The sequence below is a fragment of the Lampris incognitus genome, chromosome 3, assembly GCF_029633865.1.
Source record: "Lampris incognitus isolate fLamInc1 chromosome 3, fLamInc1.hap2, whole genome shotgun sequence".
Classification (NCBI taxonomy): Eukaryota; Metazoa; Chordata; class Actinopteri; order Lampriformes; family Lampridae; genus Lampris; species Lampris incognitus.
The window spans coordinates 66,942,827-66,964,910 of NC_079213.1; the positions used below are offsets into that span (position 1 = coordinate 66,942,827).

Below are 22,084 nucleotides of genomic sequence, written 5' to 3' on the forward strand. Positions count from 1 at the left end.
CACATGTACTGTCTCGTCCAAATGCATGATGTCATCCCTTAAAGCAGTGCTTCCAGTGGTAGCCATGACCTTGACCCCTCCCAAGTGCTTGCCGATCTGGATGCTTATCTGGCGGTGTCCCCTCCATGTCTAATAATGGCCATTTCTTAAATGTAACAGATGCAGATTTATAATTTGTGGCCCCTCTCTCACTGTTGCTCCTTTTCCCTCTTCTCCAGGATCGTAACATGGTGCTGGGTAAGCACGGCTTCTTCGTTAACCCCTCAGACTCAGTGGCCGTCATTGCAGCAAACATCACCAGCATCCCTTACTTCCAGAAGACTGGTGTCAAAGGGCTGGCACGCAGCATGCCCACCAGCGGAGCACTCGACAAGTAAAATACACCTTACACTATCACTTGGGGTTTGTCAGGCTATGGTTTAAGACTCAAAACGTGTTGCGTGATTATTATTTTTTGGAAGTCAGGGTGACAATATGGGTAATGGCCCTCATGCAACAGCTGTTCATACACACAGATGTATTCACAAAGGTTGTGTAAGATCCGTTTAAGAAATATTGTGACATTCACCAATTTTGTCTTGTTTTGGGTTTGTTCATTGGTGAAATCCCAAATTTAGGACCTGTCATAGGGTTAGATAAGGTCTGCACCAGTCTGCAATAGTTATGTTGTTCAACCATGTCTTTAGAAGAGTGAAATTCCAAAAGTCATTTGATTAACACATGGAAAGACTAGTTTAAATACTGGAGAAATTAAAACATATATTTAGAGCTACATGTAAATAAATACTAATAGGCCAACACATACATAACACATAATCATGTTCAGATTATCTTGAGATGTGTATGTATATATATATATATATATAGATAGATAGATAGATAGATAGATAGATAGATAGATATTTCTGCATCAGTTTAAATGTGTATATTTAAACTGATGCATAAATACTGTCATTTCATGGTCCAGTAGCTCATTGTAAAGGTAGCACATGATCAACTGTTCATGTTCCTACAGATTTTCTTTCTTTCCACACAACACTCAAAATCGGCTGGCCTTATGTGTTTGTTTGTTTGTTTTTTGTTTTTTTTGAGATGTCAACTCTTCTAACTGAATGCTTGTTAACCGGCACGTTCAGCAGATATGGAAGAACAGATTTGGGCGGTGACAAACGTTCTATGGATCTGATTTCTTTTTCACATGTCTTAAACAAATTTAAGAAAAATAAGAGAAATTTAAGAGAATGTTTTGCATGAGATACGGTGTGTTTCGTTTGCCTGGAAAGGTTTAATTTTTCATGTGTGTGTGTGTATGTGACAGTGTGGCAAAAACCCTGCACATGCAGCTGTATGAGACTCCCACTGGCTGGAAGTTCTTTGGGAACCTGATGGATGCCGGAAAACTCTCTCTGTGTGGAGAGGAGAGCTTTGGCACTGGTGAGTCTATTTCACGCCAGGTTCAGGTAACAACGTCTACAGAAAGAGGGCCATGTCACCTGTCACCATCACAATGTCCCCATGAAGTTTATTTTCAACCAAATCTTGACTTTTTGAAAATTGTGGAATGTCTTCGCCGCATTAATCATGACCAGTAACCCCTTGATTTGTCGAAACATTGGTGGAGTTATATTTTCTGCACTGGCGCGAATGTGATGATATTGCAATACTTGATTGTGAAATAGTGTCTCTGACAGAACACTGTAGTGGACATACTTGCACATGCCTTTTAAGCAAAAATAACTTCCTTGTCTCGCTCCCTCTCACTGTCTTGCCTCCTCTTTCACCCCCTCTCTCTCTGCATCTCTCCCCCCCCCTTTGTATTTATTTCCCTTCTCACCCCAATGTTTACCGCTCTCCCTCCCTCCTCCCTCCCCTCTGCTGCCTCATTGCATACCAGGATCTGATCACATCCGTGAGAAGGACGGTTTGTGGGCGGTGCTTGCCTGGCTGTCAATCTTAGCCACCAGGAAGCAGAGTGTAGAAGAGATCATGAAGGAACATTGGCAGAAGTTTGGCAGGAACTTCTTCACTAGGTTTGGATCGAGCTCTAGATTATTGTCTCTTATGGCAGGGTTAAGACTATAAAAAGAAGGGTCCATAAAAACCCTCACCCTGAACATGAAGGTCTTGCACCGTCTACTTACTTTATGGTGCTTGGCTCCCCCTAGTGTTTATGTAGATATAAAGATACATGAAAGCGTTTTGACTGTGTCCCAAACGAACATCTACTACTATTACTACTACTTTCGGCTGCTGCCATTAGGGGTCACCACAGCGGATCATCCGTTTCCATGTCTTCCTGTCCTCTGCATCTTCCTCTGTCACACCAGCCACCTGCATGTCCTCCCTCACCACATCCATAAACATCCTCTTTGGCCTTCTTCTTTTCCTGTTCCCTGACAGCTCCATATTCAGCATCCTTCTCCCAATATACCCAGCATCTCTCCTCCACACATGTCCAAACCATCTCAATCTTGCCTCTCTTTCTTTGTTCCAAACTAACATCACTCCATGATTTTTTTTTTATAATTATTTTTTGGTATTTTTTTATACCTTTATTAGATAGTGACAGTGGAGGCAGACAGTAAATGGGGGGGGGGGGGGTAAGACATGCAACAAAGGTCTCCAGCTGGATTCGAGCTGGCGACGGTTGCGACTATGTGGCCATGTGGCATGCACACTAACCATTTGGCTACGGAGGTGCCCCATCACGCCATGAATTTTTAGTCTTTGGTAACTGCTCCCTAAATTATTTTTGGCATGATTGTTACAAGGCAAAAACAAACGTGAATGATTAGAACTATCAATTTTAGTCATAAAATTTGCAAAACTGGAAGAAAAAATAAAAGCAAATTCCTGGGGCAATGCTGCTATGAATGCTAATTGGGGATTACCGAGAAGGTCCCTTGTGAGTGTGGCAACTGATTTTAGAAAAAGAAAGATATTCTTTAAAAAAAAAAAGAGTTCTGCCGTTTTTGGGGTTTCAGGGTCACTTTGACCGTTATGGTTAAAGCCCGTGGACGTAGATGCCACTAGATCCTAGTTGCCAGTCCTCTGGCGAGTTTTGAAGTAAATAGTTTCCTTCTCTTTTTATGGCATAATTTAATAGCGGTGGCCAGCAGTAGCTATTAAGATTACCTGATAGAATGTACTTGTCTGTTATGCCGAGATTCAAACCCAGTGTCTTTGGACTTATAAGTCTGGCTTTCTACCACAAGACTGTTTGACCACCTAAACAAACCCTACAAAACCCTATAACAAGCTGAAATATGATATTTTTCTCAACTACATTTCCCATTTCATCTCTCTCCAGGTATGATTATGAGGAAGTGGAGTCCGACCCTGCTAACAAGATGATTAAGGATCTTGAGACCGTCATGTTTGACAAATCATTTATAGGGAAGAAGTTGTCATCAGGTGACAAGACGTATGAGGTAGCCGTTGCTGACAACTTTGCCTACACGGACCCTGTGGATGGAAGTGTGTCCAAGAACCAGGTGAGAGGTGGCCCGGCAAAACCAATGGCCGTTACACATTGTGATCCTTGAGTTTTTCTTCCTCCTCAGAGGCACTCCAGCTCCACATTAGAAAACATCCATTAGAGCTTTTGTTTTGCAGTGTTCTTCCCAGTTACGCATCTGATTTGGCCGTGTTCAGCTCGCTTGCATTAACTTAACAGAAGAATTTGAAGGTACTAGCTACAAAATATGAAAAGTGAAGAGAGGGAAAAGTTTCAGTAAATTAGTTGGGTATCAAACTCTGACTTAAAAACCATCCAGTGGAATAGATTATAATTAACTTGCTAAATTGACTGCAAACTAGGTTATAGTGGATTTTGAGTTGAAATGGTTCTATTAAATAAATGATGAAAAAGTTCATTTTAATAGATTATAGACCATAAACGAGCATGAATGTGAGGGACCATAATAATTACTGCTTTTTATAATCATTCTGCACATATTTATTTCCCCCCACATTTACATCTCTCTCTCTCTCTCTCTCTCTCTCTCTCTCTCTCTCTCTCTCTCTCTCTCTCTCTCTCTCTCTCTCTCTCCCTCCCCCCACCCCTCTCTCTCTCATATCTCTCCCCTCTTTTTCTCTCATCTCTCATCTTGCTCACAGGGCCTGAGGCTCATCTTCTCTGATGGTTCTAGGATTATTTTCCGTCTCAGCGGTACAGGCAGTGCTGGGGCAACCATCAGGCTCTACATAGACAGCTATGAGAAGGACCCCAAGAAGATCTATCAGGACCCACAGGTCAGGATAAAAAAAAGGATTTAAATCAGCCAGCTAAAACCACAGAAAGAAAGATTAGACAATAATGTCGTCAGACTAGGGAAAATGTACATTAATGTGACCAGCACTGCGTACTACATCTTAGAGGCCTTAGAGACAAACAATGGCCATCAGTTGTTTACCTAGTGTAACCTGCACGACAGGGGAATGGGCCTATGCTTGCGCAGGGACAGTTTACAGTCTAATGTCTAAGTTCAGTGGAGATTGGTGTAGGTTTTTTTCTAGACCGGATTCTAGTACTCACCCCAAAGACAACACACACACTTGTGGGTATAGTTTACAATAAAAAAACCAATTTATTTCAACAGTTCAAAGTAAAGTTATTTCAATATCAATACTAAATTAGATGTATTATATATATATATATATATATATATATATATATTACTCTATTATACTTTTTAAAAGTTCTTCCTAATATTCTATTTATTGTCTATATCTATCTATATTCTATTTTATACCCTTCTAATATATTACTCATGCAGCCATATTCTACACTAACAAATTAAAGAAAATAATCCAAAATAAAGTATGAGTGCACTCAAAGAAAATAATAAAGAAAAGAAAAGGGGGAATGATTCAGTCTTCCAATCTGTGCAAGGTGCAATGTCCAGATCCTACCACAATCACAGGGGCAAGTTAATGTAGAGGCGATGATGATGAATCCAAATCCAGGGCGATGATGGGGGCAATCCAAAGGGGGTATCCAAGGGTTCCAAAAGGGTGTAGCAAGGGGGGTTGTTCGGGGTACTAAAAAACCAGCCAGGATTCCAGCAGCGTACAAAACACAAGAGAAAAGAGTCTTCCTTCTTCCTTCAACGGGAGATCATCTGTCAAGGAAGCTTCGTGGGAGGGATCTTTTTTGTCGTAGTTCAAATGTCCTGTAGCTCAAATATCCGTAGTTCAAATATCAATAATTCAGGTATCCATAGTCAAAGTTGTCCGTATTTCTAAATATCCGTATTTCTCTTCTCTATTGTCGACGGTTGTTTGCATGGTTTAAACTCTGTAGCTCGTGTGCCTCCTAGAGGCTACTCGTGGAACTTACATACGTCACAGGGTACATGTAATCATGTGGGTTACATTCTCCCCCTCTAAACCGCATCAGTCTCTGCATGCGTCTAAACACTGTATGGTCTTGCAGAGGGCACTCTAGAAGAATCAGGGACATTTCTGCCCAAACTTTCGAAAAATGAGGCCATGGCTAGGACTAAAGGTCTTCCTAGTTCACCATAACAGAGTCTCTCAGGGGGATGTCTTTCTCTGATAGATCTTCTGATCGGTTCGCTCTCAGACGGGTTTCCGTCAGACAGGTCAGCCTGGCCTGTCACACCAGTGGGCGGTGCACTCTCGGGTTCAAGTGGGTTGTTTTCAGGTGAACGTCCTTCAATAGGTCCAAATTGAGGTACAACAGTAGTGGATGATGCGGGGTCTCCCTCAGGTAAGTGTCTTCGAACAGGTTGAGAGAATTCATCTGTGACTACTTCTGTCTCACGCCCAATTGGTTTCTTTTCAAGTAACTGATTGTGAACAGACTCAGGGGTATGGGGTACTTCACTAAGGAGTGGACTATCAGATTGGGAGAACTCCGACGGACTTGGATTCAACCCGACTGGGTTCAACAGTTCCGTGGCACGTGCTAGAGGGGTGGCCTGTGTGGTTGTCCTAATGCTTTGGGGAAACCTTGTGGAGATCTGTGGATAGCAATCCTCATCCTCGTCACTGCTGGGCATATCTGGGTCAACAATATTGTCGTGCCTGGTCTGCTGCGAGACTGTTTCCCTGCGTCTCAGCCTCCTTGTTGGTAAGTTTGTGTCAGGTTCTGAGACTTTATCTGTAACAGGTAGAAAGCCGCAGGGCAGAAGAAGGTCTCTGTGAAGGGTACGGTGTGGACCTTCACCCTGTTCTTGCTTGACGACATACACTGGGCCATCTCCCATCCTCTTCACCACAGTATGGACTTCCTTTTCCCATCTGTCCGCAAGTTTATGTTTTCCTCTTAAATTGACATTCTTCACCAGGACTCTATCTCCGGTAACAAGTTCTGCGGCTCTGATCTTTTTATTAAACCTGGCTTTATTCTTCTCTCCCATCTTCTTAGAGCTTTCAGAAGCAAGTGCATAGCTGTCTTGGAGGCGCTGTCGAAGATGTTTAACATACTCTGAATGCGACTTGAATCCAATTTGGTCTGGTGTAAGGCCTAGAACAAGATCAATGGGTAGTCTTGGCTGTCTACCAAACAACAATTCATATGGAGAGTAGCTTGTGGTGTCATTTTTCGTGCAATTGTATGCATGGACTAGCGGTTTGACAAAGTCCCTCCAATGATATTTATCCTTGTCTTCTAGTGTCCCGAGCATGCTGAGAAGGGTCCTGTTAAATCTCTCGACAGGGTTACCACGTGGATGGTATGGCGTGGTTCTGATCTTTTCGGTTCCAATCAGACAGCACAACTCCTTGATGGTGTGGGATTCAAAATCTCTCCCCTGGTCACTGAGAAGGCGACTTGGAAAACCATACTGTACAATGAAGTTTTCCCACAGTGTTTTGGCAACCGTATTCGCCTTTTGGTCTTTCGTGGGGATGGCAACGGCAAACTTGGTGAAGTGATCCGTGATGACGAGGATGTTTCTAGTGTCCTTACTATCAGGCTCAATACAGAGGTAATCCATACACACCAGTTCAAGGGGATAACTGGTCTGTATATTCTCCATATGAGCAGCATGCTGGGAATTGGCTTTCCGCCTCACGCATCTTTCACAAGTCCTACACTTCTGTTCAACAGACTGAAACATCTTTGGCCAGAAAAATCTGGAACGAACAAGATGAAGGACACGCTGAGCGCCAAGATGACCGACTTCATCATGAAGGCCTTGCAATGCTCTTTCTCTGTGGCTACTAGGCAGCACCAGCTGATAGATCTGATTCCCACGATCAAGACATTTCCTGAACAGTACTCCATCTATAAGCTCTAGTCTATTCCATTCTCTAAGGAGCAGCTTGACTTCTGACAGTTCAGAGGACATCTCTTGAAAAGTGGGTTTTCGGTTTCCTTGAATGAAACTGATCACACGTCTGATAGATGGATCCTGTCTTTGAGACTGATACCAGTCATTGTGAGTCATTCCAGGGAGGGTGCCTTGTCCAGAGAACACAAAGTCATCAGGGATGGCAGAAGCATCTAAAGCTAAGGATTCAGCAAGAATGGGGAGTTCTGGCTGCAAATAGTCAGCCAAAGTGGTCACAGAGTGGCGTTGACATAAAGCAGACAGCATGTCACCAGAAACAGTTTTGCTTTCTCCATCCAAAACCCTTTGCTTCAGCTCTTCTATCCTCGCTTTCTCCTGCTTGAACTCCTCATCTTCTTCTGACGGACTCTGGGGTCTTCTGGACAACCCATCGGCATCTTGATTGCTGATCCCAGCCCTATACTTTATGGTGAATCTGTAGGTTGACAGAGCGGCTAACCAGCGATGTCCTGCTGCATCAAGCTTTGCTGTGGTCAACACATAAGTTAGGGGGTTATTGTCTGTTAAAACCTGAAATTCTGTTCCATAGAGGTAATCATGGAATTTCTCACAGATGGCCCATTTCAAGGCGAGGTACTCTTGCTTGTGGGCAGGATAGTTTTGTTCACTTCTGGATAGTCCTCTGCTGGCATAAGCTACAACCCTCAGCTTCCCATCGTGTTCCTGATAGAGCGCAGCACCGAGACCATCGCGGCTGGCATCAGTATGCAGGACGTAAGGAAGATTGGGATTGGCGAAGGCAAGAACAGGGGCCGAAGTCAGTTTATCTATGAGAGTTCTAAAAGCAACGTCACACTCTTCAGTCCACTCATTTCCAAAAGGTAAGGTGGGATTGATGGAAGTCTTGATCCTGTCCTTCTTGTAAATCTTCCCTCTTTTCCTTTGAGCAACATAGCCAGCAGTTAGAGCATTCAATGGCTTTGCTATTTTAGAGTACCCTTCCACAAAACGTCGGTAATATCCAGCAAATCCTAGGAAGCATTTGAGCTCTTTTCTGTTGGTGGGTTGAGGCCATTCTCTCAAAGCAGAGACTTTGCTTGGATCTGTGTGGACTCCATTGGCATCTACAACATGGCCAAGGTATTTAACAGAAGTCTGGAAAAAATGGCATTTTTCAGGGGACAACTTTAGGCCATAGTCTTTGAGCCGGTTCAACACTTTCATCAATCTGGCCTCGTGCTCTTCTAGTGTGTCAGAGAAGACAATCAGGTCATCCAGAAATACTAGTACTTCATTGAGATGCAGGTCTCCAACACATTTCTCCATCAGTCTCTGAAAGGTGCTTGGTGCATTTGTCACACCTTGGGGCATACGATTAAACTCATAGAAGCCTAGAGGGCAGACAAAAGCGGTCTTGTGCTTATCTTCCTCTGCAACTTCTACTTGATAGTAGCCTGACTTCAGATCCATGACAGAAAACCATTTGGCTCCACTAAGAGCAGAGAAGGTGTCTTCGATGTTGGGGAGAGCATAGGCATCTTTGATCGTTCTCATGTTCAGCTTCCTGAAATCTATGCAGAGTCTTATTGCACCATTCTTCTTCTTGACAACTACAATGGGGGAAGCAAATGGAGACTCTGACTCGCGAATAATTCCAGCGTCTAGCAGCTCTCTTAGGTGTTGTTTGACAGCTTCTCTGTCAGAGGGATGAATGGGTCTGGGTCGCTCTCTAAAAGGGGCCTCATCCTGGAGTCGGATGCGATGTTTTACTGCAGTCGTATGACCATGAGACAAGTCATCAACAGCAAACACCTCTGGCATGCTGTTCAGCTGGTGTGTGATCCGTTTTTTCCACTCTTCTGGAATGGGGGAATCTTCCAAATCAAAGTTGGTGGTGTTACTCTGAGACTGAGGGATGTCAGGCACAGTCATATTTTGGGATTCAGACGGCATCACATACTGTGCTACCATCATTTCAGCTATCACCTGCCTTGGATGCAGTGTGACACTACGATCAGTCACATTTCTGAGAATGACAGGAATCTTGTTTAAAGATCGAAGTGGAGTTTCTATCAAGGAATTTTCAACGAACACTCCACCAGGTAAGGAAACGGTTTCAGGGGATTCGACCACGAAAAGGGAACGTGGGAAATGTTTCTTCACTCTGACATCTCCAAAGACAGACACTTTTCTTCCTGGTGGAATGGTGACAGGATGGCGTCCATGCAACTTAACATGATTGGCTGAAATCTCTTCCTGATGACTTAGGGCAACATGCTGGAACAGCAAGATACAGTCACTATTGATATTGGGCCTTTGTAAGAATTCTCTTCCATGCTTTTCTATGCCACCTTCATATAATCTGTCAAGGACATTGGTTCCAATCAATAGGGGAATCTGAGTGTTAAAATGGCAATTTGGCACAATGAGAACTAATGAAGAGACCTGTTCAGCTACGCCAGTGATGCTGCTGGGGAAGGAGATGAGGGCTTGGATATAACCCTGGTAAGGAACATGTTGGCCACCTGCACCTTCTATCTGGAAAAGAGTCTGAATGGGCTGGATGGGGAGGAACGATAAGTGGTTCAAGTAGAATGTCTCTGAAATGGTTGTTACTTGGGAACCGGTGTCAAGGATTGATTCACATTCTATTCCTTCAATGGAGACAGATGCAGTGCAGCGTGGCCCTACAAGTTCACAGGGAAGGGATAGGCTATTTTGGTATCTTTGTCTGTATCTATTTTTTCTTGTCTGGGTTCTATTCATAATATCATTTATGGGTTTGGGACTGTTATGCTGGTACTTAGCTCCTGAACGTCCCGAAACAGGAGCTGCTACTAGTTTAAAGGCATGGAGGTGAGGGTATGCGTATTCCTGTGAGCTTCACGTTTTTGTCTCAGCTTGGTGTTCTTTTGATGGACAAGAGCGGGGTTGGGGGCACTCACACAGTGGGCAGCAATGTGACCATCTCCACCACATTTAAAGCAGAACCATGGCTTGGGAAAACGACGCGTGTAAATTCGAGGTGTGGAGGCATTCATGACCATGCAGCTGGTTTCAATCTGAGTTCTGTTTGGCTGTGGTTCTTCCTTGATGGACAGGGTTGCAATTTGTTTCTTTAACTCAGCTACCTCATCGCGGAGTTTCTGTGTGTCTTCATTTTTGTTTTCGGCTGGGGCTTCGATTCCATAAACAGTGTGGGCATGCACTGAAGCTTTTGAGCTCCCTAGATGTTTCTTCATCCTATCTAGTTTAGCTGAACGACCGCCTTCTTCTGTCCTAAGCTGATGAAGCAATTCAGGAAATGAGGGTGGGCTATTTTTTTTCTGTTCAAGCTGAAGACCTAAAATCAACGAGTGGTCCCAGCATCCTCTGCAGAACTGTCTTATTAAGTGTTTTTCTGAATCTACAAGTGAAGCTCCCCCTCTAGAGATGACTTTAGTGAGGAGGGTCTGAAGTCTGAATAAATAATCAGATGGCTTCTCTCCAGAATTCTGGTTTGCACTCAAGAATGCAGCAAAAAGCTCTTCTCCATCTTCTACGACTCCAAAGGCTGATTCGATGTGGTTTACGTACGCAACAGGGTTTGCATTGACACCAAGCGGTTTCACCATGTCAGAAGCTGGACCAACCAAACTCTCTAGAACCTTTCTGATTTTTTGTGAATCGGTGACATAGGTGTCACTTAGAAGCAGCTCAACTTGAGTTCTCCAAGCTTCATAATCTACTTCCCCATTTGGCTTTGGAAGCCTACCTGAGAAGGTTCGAATTTTACTTGGGCTACTGTATGGTTGTGTTGACTCATTCTTAATAACATGTTCTACTACTACGTTCTGGATGCTCGGGGGATTAATGATGTCTTCTTCAAGGCTCATTGAATTACGCATGGATGAGTGTGTGGTTGGAGTACGGTGAATGTCAGATATAGATGGCCGTCTGTTACATTCTTGGGTCATGCTAGGCGTGTGCTCAACATCAATGCTAGGCTTAGTGTCTTGCATAGGGCTGTGTTCCGGTAAAGACGTGTTGTCAGTTTTCTGTGATGCTGTAGACCGAATGCGCCTCAGTTCATTTTTTAAGATGGAGGCATAGCCTGACATGGCACTACCACCAATAGCGCTGAGTTCTTCGAGATATTGCTGGGCTAAGTCTTTGCCTATTTCCTCTTGACATATTTGTCTAATTGTTCTGACATTCCATAGAGTAGTTGGATCAACAGGGCTAGGTATAAGGCCAAGGGTATCTGGGGTTATCCTGGTGATTGACTTTTCACGCTCAAATTCTATTATTACCCTACCATTAGGTTGGTTGGGCTCATCCACAACTCTGATGCAGGATGAGATCTTCCCATGTTGTTCGAAGAAGCTTATTATCGTTTCGGCAGAGCTCATTTCATTGACACCTTCAACTAATAAGCAGTTTTGTCCATGGACTTTATACTGATTGCAAAGATCCATATTGACTGTGTTATTTTCAAAATAAAAATATATATAATCAAGTATTTTATAGAGAGGTGTGGTCAGTGGGGTAGTATATGGCCTGAAACGCTAATTAACCAATCTCCTGGCTGGCTCGCCAACTTTCTGTAACCTGCACGACAGGGGAATGGGCCTATGCTTGCGCAGGGACAGTTTACAGTCTAATGTCTAAGTTCAGTGGAGATTGGTGTAGGTTTTTTTCTAGACCGGATTCTAGTACTCACCCCAAAGACAACACACACACTTGTGGGTATAGTTTACAATAAAAAAACCAATTTATTTCAACAGTTCAAAGTAAAGTTATTTCAATATCAATACTAAATTAGATGTATTATATATATATATATATATATATTACTCTATTATACTTTTTAAAAGTTCTTCCTAATATTCTATTTATTGTCTATATCTATCTATATTCTATTTTATACCCTTCTAATATATTACTCATGCAGCCATATTCTACACTAACAAATTAAAGAAAATAATCCAAAATAAAGTATGAGTGCACTCAAAGAAAATAATAAAGAAAAGAAAAGGGGGAATGATTCAGTCTTCCAATCTGTGCAAGGTGCAATGTCCAGATCCTACCACAATCACAGGGGCAAGTTAATGTAGAGGCGATGATGATGAATCCAAATCCAGGGCGATGATGGGGGCAATCCAAAGGGGGTATCCAAGGGTTCCAAAAGGGTGTAGCAAGGGGGGTTGTTCGGGGTACTAAAAAACCAGCCAGGATTCCAGCAGCGTACAAAACACAAGAGAAAAGAGTCTTCCTTCTTCCTTCAACGGGAGATCATCTGTCAAGGAAGCTTCGTGGGAGGGATCTTTTTTGTCGTAGTTCAAATGTCCTGTAGCTCAAATATCCGTAGTTCAAATATCAATAATTCAGGTATCCATAGTCAAAGTTGTCCGTATTTCTAAATATCCGTATTTCTCTTCTCTATTGTCGACGGTTGTTTGCATGGTTTAAACTCTGTAGCTCGTGTGCCTCCTAGAGGCTACTCGTGGAACTTACATACGTCACAGGGTACATGTAATCATGTGGGTTACACTAGCAACAGTCAAAGGTTGGCTCACTAGTGGTCCACTACCAGACTCACATCTGGCTATTGGCAGATTAGGGCTGCATTCAGGCTTTGTGTCTAGTAAATGAATTGAGTGTGGGTCCATTTTTGACCTATAAAATACCTGGCCATCATGTGGATTGTTACTTTTTACTGCTGATTTTTTTTTTTTTTTTTTTTTAGAGACAGTGGCGCTGCTGCAGTGTCTGCATTCTGAGCTTCGGTTCGGGGCAGTTTCAGGGGCTACATTAGAAAGTGTCAGTCTTAGTTTGTGAGCCGGGGGTATATTTTGACTCGAGCTTACATTTTAGGCCTGTGCCGAAAAAACCAGTTTAAAACAACTGCAGGCCCGCTGTTGGAGTATCTAGATCCTTTCAAGACCCCCCCACCCCAACCTTTTCCACAGAACTACACAATCCTCAAACCCTAAACATAAACCTTCGTCCGCTTGGTTAGCTGGCCAGTCGGGACCTGTGAAGGCTGCTGCGCAGGAAAGTCAAAGTCGATGTTAAAACCAGGGGCTGCGTTCGTTGAGAATTTTCCGTCGTATCCCAAATTTTTAAAAATCCTGAAAAATTATTCCGGATGCCATCCATCGTTTTGACAGAATCAACAAAAGTAATCAGCTTTGTTGGCTTTTTGAGAAAACTCTGACTTACAGTAGAGTCCCGTCAATTATGGTATGGATACACTAGAGCGGAGAAAATATCGCAAGTTGTGCAGATGAGTTTATTTCTGAGTAGCGATACAATGATTTTAGCTTTTTGGATTTTTTCAACTGTCGTTTTATTTTTATTCAACTACAAGAAATTGCACAGCCACTTGGCGACAGGCGCAGGCATGAAGTCCATGAATACTGGGATGGCGTGCAGCACTTTACCCGTGCCCCCGTCCGTAGCATTAGTGGTTGTGTCAGGAAGGGCATCTGATGTAAAATTTTGCCAAATCATTATGCGGATTGACAAGACCGTACCGGATCGGGCGAGGCCCAGGTTGACAACAGCCGTCATTGGTGCTGTGCCCTCACAGGGTACCGGGGGAAACTGTAAAACCCACCATGGCGACCCCAGAAAAACAGGGAACAAGCCGAAAGAAGGAAAGACAATTTGCAAAGCCACATATTTACAATTCAAAAAGGATGTACAAGTAACCCTCTTTGCTTAAACTTCATCAAAATATAGCCCACCTGGTAGATTGTTATTTCGCTGTCTGTGTAAGGTAAGCTACCAAAATTTTTAAAAGCGTATTCAGTATTGTTGACTATGAAGACTCCAGGATCATGATTATTATAGCATAACCCCAGGTCAAAACACTGTTATTTCAATGCCAGGAGCCCCTACTAAGGCAAGTTAACCACAGAAATAGCCGTGCAAGTGTTAGAGGCCCAGGAGCGAAAGCGATCAAGTCAAATTTGGCCAGCAGATATGCTTGTACAAAAAAAAAACGGTGGTAAATACAAGGGTTGAACATAAGAACATTCAAATAGTTGAGAAAACTTGATCCTTCTTCAGGTGAGGGTCTAATGGAGCAGACAGGCTGTGATTGGAGCTGACTGCCGTATATGAGAAGCAAAACTGAGGAGGCTGTTGTACTTGTCAAGTTAACTCTGTGTGAGCTGAAGAATTTCGGCTCGGGTACAGTCCAAGTTCTGTTCTGCTGTCAAAGGTAATGGGCCTCAAAGGACTTCAGCCAGGCTGGAAGGATCTCAAAACTCTGGGCTAGCCAGCTTGTTTTGGGTGTAACATTCCAAATATGAGATCTGGGAATGAGATCCCAAATTCGTATTTGAGTGGGAAGAAGCATTTGACATTTGGCGAAGAGTTGAGTTATGGCATGGTTATCAGAGCCAACGTGACGAGAGGGAAAGACGGCCTAGGGGAAAAAACAAGATTAAGAGCTCCAACTTGACACTTCATAAAGTCATATCGACTGATGTAAACAGGGGGAATTGATGTTGTGCAACAAAGAAAGGGAGGGGGAGATCATTGATGAAGCTCTACTCTGGTCATATTTGCTTTTCTTTATCTCCCTTTATACAATGCTTACAGATGTTCCATGACTAGATAAGCAAAAACTATTGCTTTAGAATCTCAACTTAAAAGATGAATAGGCCACGGGTTAGTGGATTAGTCGGCTGACTTCGGACAGGTGTGATTTACAGACCCAGCAGGAGAACTTTTTGATAGGGACAGATCCGGGATGGATGTTGAAAATGTTCTTGCCATTTTTGGATCAAAAGCACCTGGTTTATAAATCTAAACAGTTAACTCGACCCTGGTTCATCGCACTGCAGTGAAGGTCTGACATGTTCATCCCACGTAATTCTTTGGTGTGATAACTAATGTGAGCTAATGATGCGTGTGTTTGAGGTCAGGCATTACGAGGTTCAAGGCTTTCATTCAAGTTTAAGCCTGGTTTATTCTGAATGATGAACAGCGAGTGTACAGCAATACAGTGTCAGCAACAAGAACTAATTTTTAAATGATTTAGGTGGGGGCGTCCGGGTAGGATAGCCGTCTGTTCCATTGCCAGGGATCTCCGGTTTGAGTCCCCGTGTTGCCTCTGGCTTGGCCAGGTGTCCCTCCAGACACAATTGGCCGTGTCTGCGTGTGGGAAGCCGAATGTGGATGTGTGTCCTGGTCGCTGCACTGGCGCCTTCTCTGGTCGGTTGGGGCACCTGTTTGGGGGGGGGGGGACTGGGGGGAGTAGTGTGATCCTCCCACATGCTACGTCCCCCTGGTGAAACTCCTCACTGTCAGGAGAAAAGAAGCAGCTGGTGACTCCACGTGAATTGGAGGAGGCATGTGGAAGTCTGCAGCCCTCCCCAGATCGGCAGAGGGGGGTGGAGCAACGACCGGGACGGCTCGGAAGAGTGGGGTAATTGGCCAGATACAATTGGGAAGTAAGGGGGGGGGGGAGGAGAAGAAGAAAATTATTCAGATGTCTGGGTATACAGGGTCCTACTCATTTGCTGGCGGCGGGGGGGGGGGTTAGAAAATGGTACTGCCTGAATATGGTTGTAAATGAAACGGTTCTGCTCTGTGCTTGTAGGTGATGCTGGCTCCCCTGGTAGACGTCGCTCTGAAGGTGTCTCAGCTTCACGAGAAGACCGGCCGTACTGGTCCAACCGTCATCACATGATTCCTCTGCCAGTCTCCGATTGCACCCCCCCCTCCCCGCCCTCCGCTCCAGCCCCAACAACAGGATACCTCCGTCCCCTCCGTGGTGAAGCTGCCCCCGAGTGCTGAAACGGTTTCAGTTTTCTGTTCTTATTGCCAACCAGAGATGGACGGACTAGCATTTGAATTACATAAAAATATGTGCAGAGCACTTAATTTGTCTTGCTCTGAAAATGATGTGTCTTAAAATGAGTCAGCCAGTATAGATGGAGTACGCCTGGGGTGACAGCTGAAACCGTAGTCAAATATGAGTCTGTCCAAGTCTTTTGTCTCAGATTTTTTCCCGTAAAGTGGAGAAACTGCTGAACTGATCACAAATCAGCAGCAAGGGGCAGCTTCGTCCCACTCCTCTCTGTCCCACGTGTCCTTTACCGATTTGGTGCCTTCCCATCCTCTGACCTTCACCAACACCAAATACCCTCACAACCTGTACCGTAAAGCCACACGTAAAGTCTTGAGAACTAACGCATCACTCGTAAATTAAACAACCATTCAAAAAAAAAAAAGAAGAAGAATCGCAGTCTTGAAAGTCATTGGTGTGTAAATGTGTCCTGCTGCTTTGCATTGCGACATTTCAAATTTTGGTTGTAAGGTTTATGAGACGATAGTGTACGCACCCAAAGCGATACACCTTTACTGCAACCAGCACGGGTGTTTGACGCTATTTTTTTTTTTTAAGCTCACCATAATGGTCTTAACAGGCTTGGGTTAGAAAACTGAGCATTCACCAGGAGAGGCGGAAACAAGAGTGTGTGGGATCATGTTAATGAAAGGGTCCCCTCAGCTGGGAAATTGCTCTAGATGCACTTCAGAAACACCAGCCTCCAGCAGCAAACAGGCCAAGTCGGAGGACAGCCTTCCAGAAGATCAAGTGCCTCTAAAAAGGCAATGCCTCTCCGAAGACATTCCTGAAGCTCACAGCAGAATATAAATTGATGAATTTTCTTCATTTGGGAAACTGAGGAGCGCATGCATGTGTAATGAGATAGGCACTGTAATCCTGATTAATGATTAGGGTTATTAAGTATTAGGAGGGTTGGGGGGGTCCCACTGGCTGCATCTTCAGCCAAATGGACAAGAGCTGAAAAAACTCTTTTTTTTTTTGGAAACAGATGGAAATGTACTTTTTCAGGAGGGGAGCAGCGGGAGAAAGGATGAATAGGTGGCAAAGGAGAAACTCATTCTTTTTCTGGTAGTTGGATCAACTTCAGCTTTTTTTCTTTTTTTTTTCTTCTTTACACAACTCCCATCTAGGTGGAATTAAATTGCCTACAATTTAGTTAATAGAGCTAAGGATGGAAAATCAGGTGCGGCCACGCATATGTAGAGCTGTGTTCCTCCACGAACATGGAAAGTGAAAGGAAAATTGCTCTGAATCACAGATGAGATATTTTCCGCCAATTTCTGTCATGTATGTCAATGTCATTCGTGCTGTGACCACACCTGCAACGCACTCCCCCAACCTGTTTGGGTTGCCCCCTGCCTCGAGCCCAACATGGAATAGTGTTGGACTCAGATATGACAGCGAGGCATTTCGAAATATTCATAACTCCCGCTAACTAAAAGTACAGCGCACTTATACTGTCATGGGTACAAGCAATACACTTGCGGAAAGCGTTTCGCGGGTTCCGAACTCACGTTCACAACAGTTGGTCCGCCGTCATGGACAAGACCAATCAATTTGAAAAATGGGAAAAAAAGAATGGTTTCCATTCCGCATGTTTTAATCGCTACTAGCCACTCTTTTATTTATATTTAGATGGACAATTGGGCCTTTAGACCCCACTGCCAACCATCAAAGGTCCAGGATGTGGCAGGCTTTGTGTAACTGCTCTTAAGAGTTCCTCTTTATCCCCCATGGGGGCAAGAAAAATAGGGCAGAAGCTTTGATACAGTGCAGTTGGGCCTGTAATGGCTTACAGGTTGTATTTGGATTGGCTGTCATTACGTCAGGTAATCACAATAAGGCTTACGTTAAGCTGGCCTGGTCCACATCTATTAGGCGTCCAAATGGCTTTCTCTGGTGCTGGCAGGGAGCCCTGTGTTTAAAGAGCCGTCTGCACTGTATTCTCCCCTACACAGCACAGGAACCGAGAAACACACGTCTGACAAAGACAGTATCCTAAAATTCATCACACAAAGCATTTAAAAAAAAAAAGCACACAGCCCCGTTGGAAGTGCTGATGTCTTTCTCACCTTTTTTTCCATGCCGTGACGTGGGCCTCTCCTCTTCACCTGAAGGATTTTCTATTCGCCGCGATAAAATGAAGGGAAAGTCTTGAAAAGACGAGGTTAAAGAGAAAATATCAAGCCATTGCAAACCTCCGACTGGGCTTTTGACATAATTTTATGTGACTTCTGCGAAATTACTGGACTGACATTTGATGAGTCATATTTTATCAGATTATACTGAAGTTTAATGAAGGACATGGAGGAACTGCATCATCACAGGATACAGACAAAGATGAGCAGCATGTGCTGAAGGTAATCAGGCAATGAATTATTGACCGCCATAGCAATAAACAGAGAGATAAACAAAAGTACAGATGAAGCCAAGGTTGATGTGCTAGCAAGCATAGGCAGCCGTTTCCAATTTGGGAAAGCAAATATTTGTCAATATGCAAATATACTTGTTGCTGTTTTAACTGGAACGTTGAATGTGCACATCACGTTGAGCTGGGAGTCCATCACAGTTTCCCCAGGGTGCATGTGATGGCTGTGCAGCCCATCCTGTTCATCAGACCCAAGCCAGATGTCCTAAATCATCCTGAATGTTTTCTTTTCCTGATTCCTCACTCTGCAAATCAAGAGAATGATGATGATCTTAGCCGTCAGACACTGACGTGAAGCAGGGTTGTCTGCTATGGGACAATCAGTTGTGTTGTCAAAGACAATAAGCTGTGTTGTTGAATACAAGTCAGCAGTGAGGACTGATTGAGAACATGAGACCGGAGTGTGTGGGCTTATATGTGACATTGAGCCTGCACTTGCATGATAAGGGTCCAAAAAATGTTAGATCCATTCCTCTCCACATACTGGGAACCCTGACATAATGTATTAGTCCATATCGGCGGGGATTTTGTGCAAGATGCAATAACCAATATATATCCTTATTGAAGTACCCTATGCAAAAAGGGGTGTCCTTTAGTTTTTAAGCCTATGCCCCCAAAAGTAATCCTATTTAAAAGCAAATGTCACCACATTTGAGAATTCCTGCATGTTATGACTTTACCCCAGTCCAGAGTTTGTTTACGTGAATGATGTGAAGGCAGTGCCAGAAAGGAGAGAATCAAAACAAGAATCAGTTTTCTCACAGCAATGTGAAGTGCCAGCCTCTATCTTGGACATGGGCAGTGAATGGGCTTTTGAGCAGGCCTCTGACAGGCTCACATGGTTAGCAAAGTGCTGGATAAACAAGAAAAACAAAACCGTGTCGTGACAGATGAAGTGCATCGCCATAAATCGCCACCACCCTTCTTCCCTCTCCAGCTCCCGCGTCTAGAGCTCAACTTCACTGGATGATCTGTGAGGCCATAAAACAGCTCGGAGACGGGAAAGATGAACAGGAATGTTTCTGACCACGTAGCTGAACTGAGCAGAAGCACAACAGAGCCTGGATGGCGTCCACAGACCGCTCCGTACTCCATCCCCCCCAGCCACTCTTCCATTTGGCTCTCAGTCAGTTCGCTCTAAAGAGACAACAGACTTCTGAGGACCATCGTACTTTAGAGTTTTTGGTGGTGGGGGGGGTCTTTTTTCAGCCTTTTTTGGGGGGATTTTTAAAGGGGAGGTGAAGAAATGAGAGTACTTCAGATTTCTAATGGTACCAGTAACAGAGCATCTCCCTGGTGTAATATTATCTTCAAGGCTCAGCGTTTTCGGTTTTTATTTTTCAAAGCCATCCAGCTTGCCGAGTTTCGCCACAAGAGGACAATGTTATATAACCTCACATGAACAGGCACAACTTTTGAATCCGTGGAAACATAAAATCCGGGTGAAAATCAGTTTAAAAATCTGGGTATTTTTCGGTGAAAATCGGTAAAAACCGAAAACGCTGAGCCTTGTATTAGCATTAGCAATACTTTCACTTGCTGTTGTGCGTCTTCTAGCATAGTTGGGCAGTAACTGGATCTGCAATGGAAAAAAAAAACCCATCTGCGGCTCATTTTACAAACACAACATTTTTGACCATATTTCACTTTAGTCTGTTCTCACTTGAAGAGAGTGAACTTGTTTGCTGTGAGGCAATAAGGCCAATGTCTGTGAATGTTCTCATTCATCCAGGTCATGGTTATCCAAAGGAGTTGAATCAAGTGCAACTGGACTTGGTATATATCCGTGAAGACGTTTCGCCTCTCATCCAAGAGGCTTCCTCAGTTCGTGCCTTTCTGACTAGACCAAGCTAGTCTGGCTGGCTGGTGATGAGACTCATATTTATCCTCTTTGGAGTCGTCATCAGAGCTATTGATGTCCATGGCTCTTGTGTTCCGATGTTTAGCAAAGGCCGTCATTATCAGAGATATTGATATTTAGAGCCCCCATATTTAACCATGCATATCAATACCTCTGACAACGACTCCAAAGAGGATAAATTCTGAGTCTCATCACCAGCCAGTCAGACTAGCTTGGTCTAGTCAGAAAGGCACGAACTGAGGAAGCCTCTTGGATGAGAGGCGAAACGTCTTCACGGATATATACCAAGTCCAGTTGCACTCGATTCAATTCCTTTGGATAATAAGGCCAATGTAGACAGAGAAGAGCCATCCTGCACATCCCGATAATCCTTGTGAATGTGGATAGCCAGTTAAGTCGAGTCAATTTTATTTGTATAGCCCAATATCACAGATTACAAATTTGCCTCAAGGGGCTTTACAGTGATACAACATCCTGTCCTTAGACCCTTGCGTTGGATAAGGAACAACTCCCTAAAAAAAAATCACATTTGTGCGTGGTATGTTGTAGAATCTGTGTGACCGTGTCTGTCTGGTGGTGGATATGTATGAAGGTGAAGTTCTTTACTGATGCGATCTTGTATTATTTTTTTTTATCGGTGCTTTGAACATTCCACATCACATACACATACATAGAAAAGAATAACCCAAAAGGCAGAAGAAAATTGATATAACAATAAAATCTAAAAATAAAAAAACATAACTGTGCAAAAGAGCAAGAGGAATGCACAGAATCAGATGCACCTGTATTTTGATGAATGCTCGACCCCTACAGTGAGGGGGGTCTGGGGGCTCTGTTGTGCTGTGGGGGGCATTTTCCTGGCATGGTTTGGGTCCACTTGTCTCCTTATAGGGAAGGTGTCGTGTATGAAACACTAATACTGTTCTAAAACTGTTTAAGTAGATAACTGGAAAGTGCACACGGCAGACTTATGACAGTAACGTAGTATATTTATTATTACGCTGTAACAACCTAGCTATCCCGAGTAGAGCGGAGTACCAAGAGAACGCCCTGGTGGCGATTCTGCCTTATATACTCTTCAGGAACAACCAATAGCTGACCTCCACCTCATTCAGCACCAATCACATTTGAATGTGCACATTCAAAACCAACCAACCCACACTGGTTAATATTCTGTGTTGGGAACACCACAGCTCCTCCCCTGTAAATTCAAACTTCTTTTTTCTTTCTTTCTAGGATTCTAACATATCCTTTTTTGCTCTTAAGCTCATAACCATGTACAGTATTCTTCAACAGTAACCATACATTACATTACAGATTTCTTTTTTTTCTTTCAATAACCAATCTGCATGTCAGTCACAAGTTCAGTCTATCAGGAGGACGTCTGTCTCTCACAGGACGAGTGTTCCTTTCCACAACTGGCGGTGGTGGTTCTACAGGTCGTTCTTCCACAACCTGTGGTTCAGGATGTTCTGACACATCAGTGTCTGCATTGAAATCATCAATCTCCCAAGAAGCTCCATCACAAGAGTCCATTTGAGTCTGATCTGGATTTCCCTTGACACCCAACATCTGGTTCACATGTCTTTTCACACAATTTCCATTTACTTCAACACTGTATGTGACAGGGCCAAACACTTCACTTATAACTCCATTCAACCATTTCTCCCCTCCCCTGTAATTTT

The 22,084-nt window shown here is 43.6% G+C and overlaps 1 protein-coding gene across 1 annotated transcript in view; it reads left to right on the forward strand.

Moving 5' to 3' along the window:
• The window catches only part of pgm1 (phosphoglucomutase 1), a 28,412-nt gene extending 11,920 nt beyond the window's left edge, over positions 1-16,492 (forward strand). The window contains exons 6-11 of the mRNA XM_056276348.1: positions 219-373; positions 1,319-1,434; positions 1,895-2,030; positions 3,311-3,494; positions 4,120-4,254; positions 15,859-16,492. Of these exons, the coding sequence (XP_056132323.1) occupies positions 219-373; positions 1,319-1,434; positions 1,895-2,030; positions 3,311-3,494; positions 4,120-4,254; positions 15,859-15,948 (816 nt within the window). The 3' untranslated portion in view covers positions 15,949-16,492. The remainder of the gene's footprint in view (positions 1-218; positions 374-1,318; positions 1,435-1,894; positions 2,031-3,310; positions 3,495-4,119; positions 4,255-15,858) is intronic.
• The last annotated feature ends 5,592 nt before the right edge of the window (positions 16,493-22,084 follow it).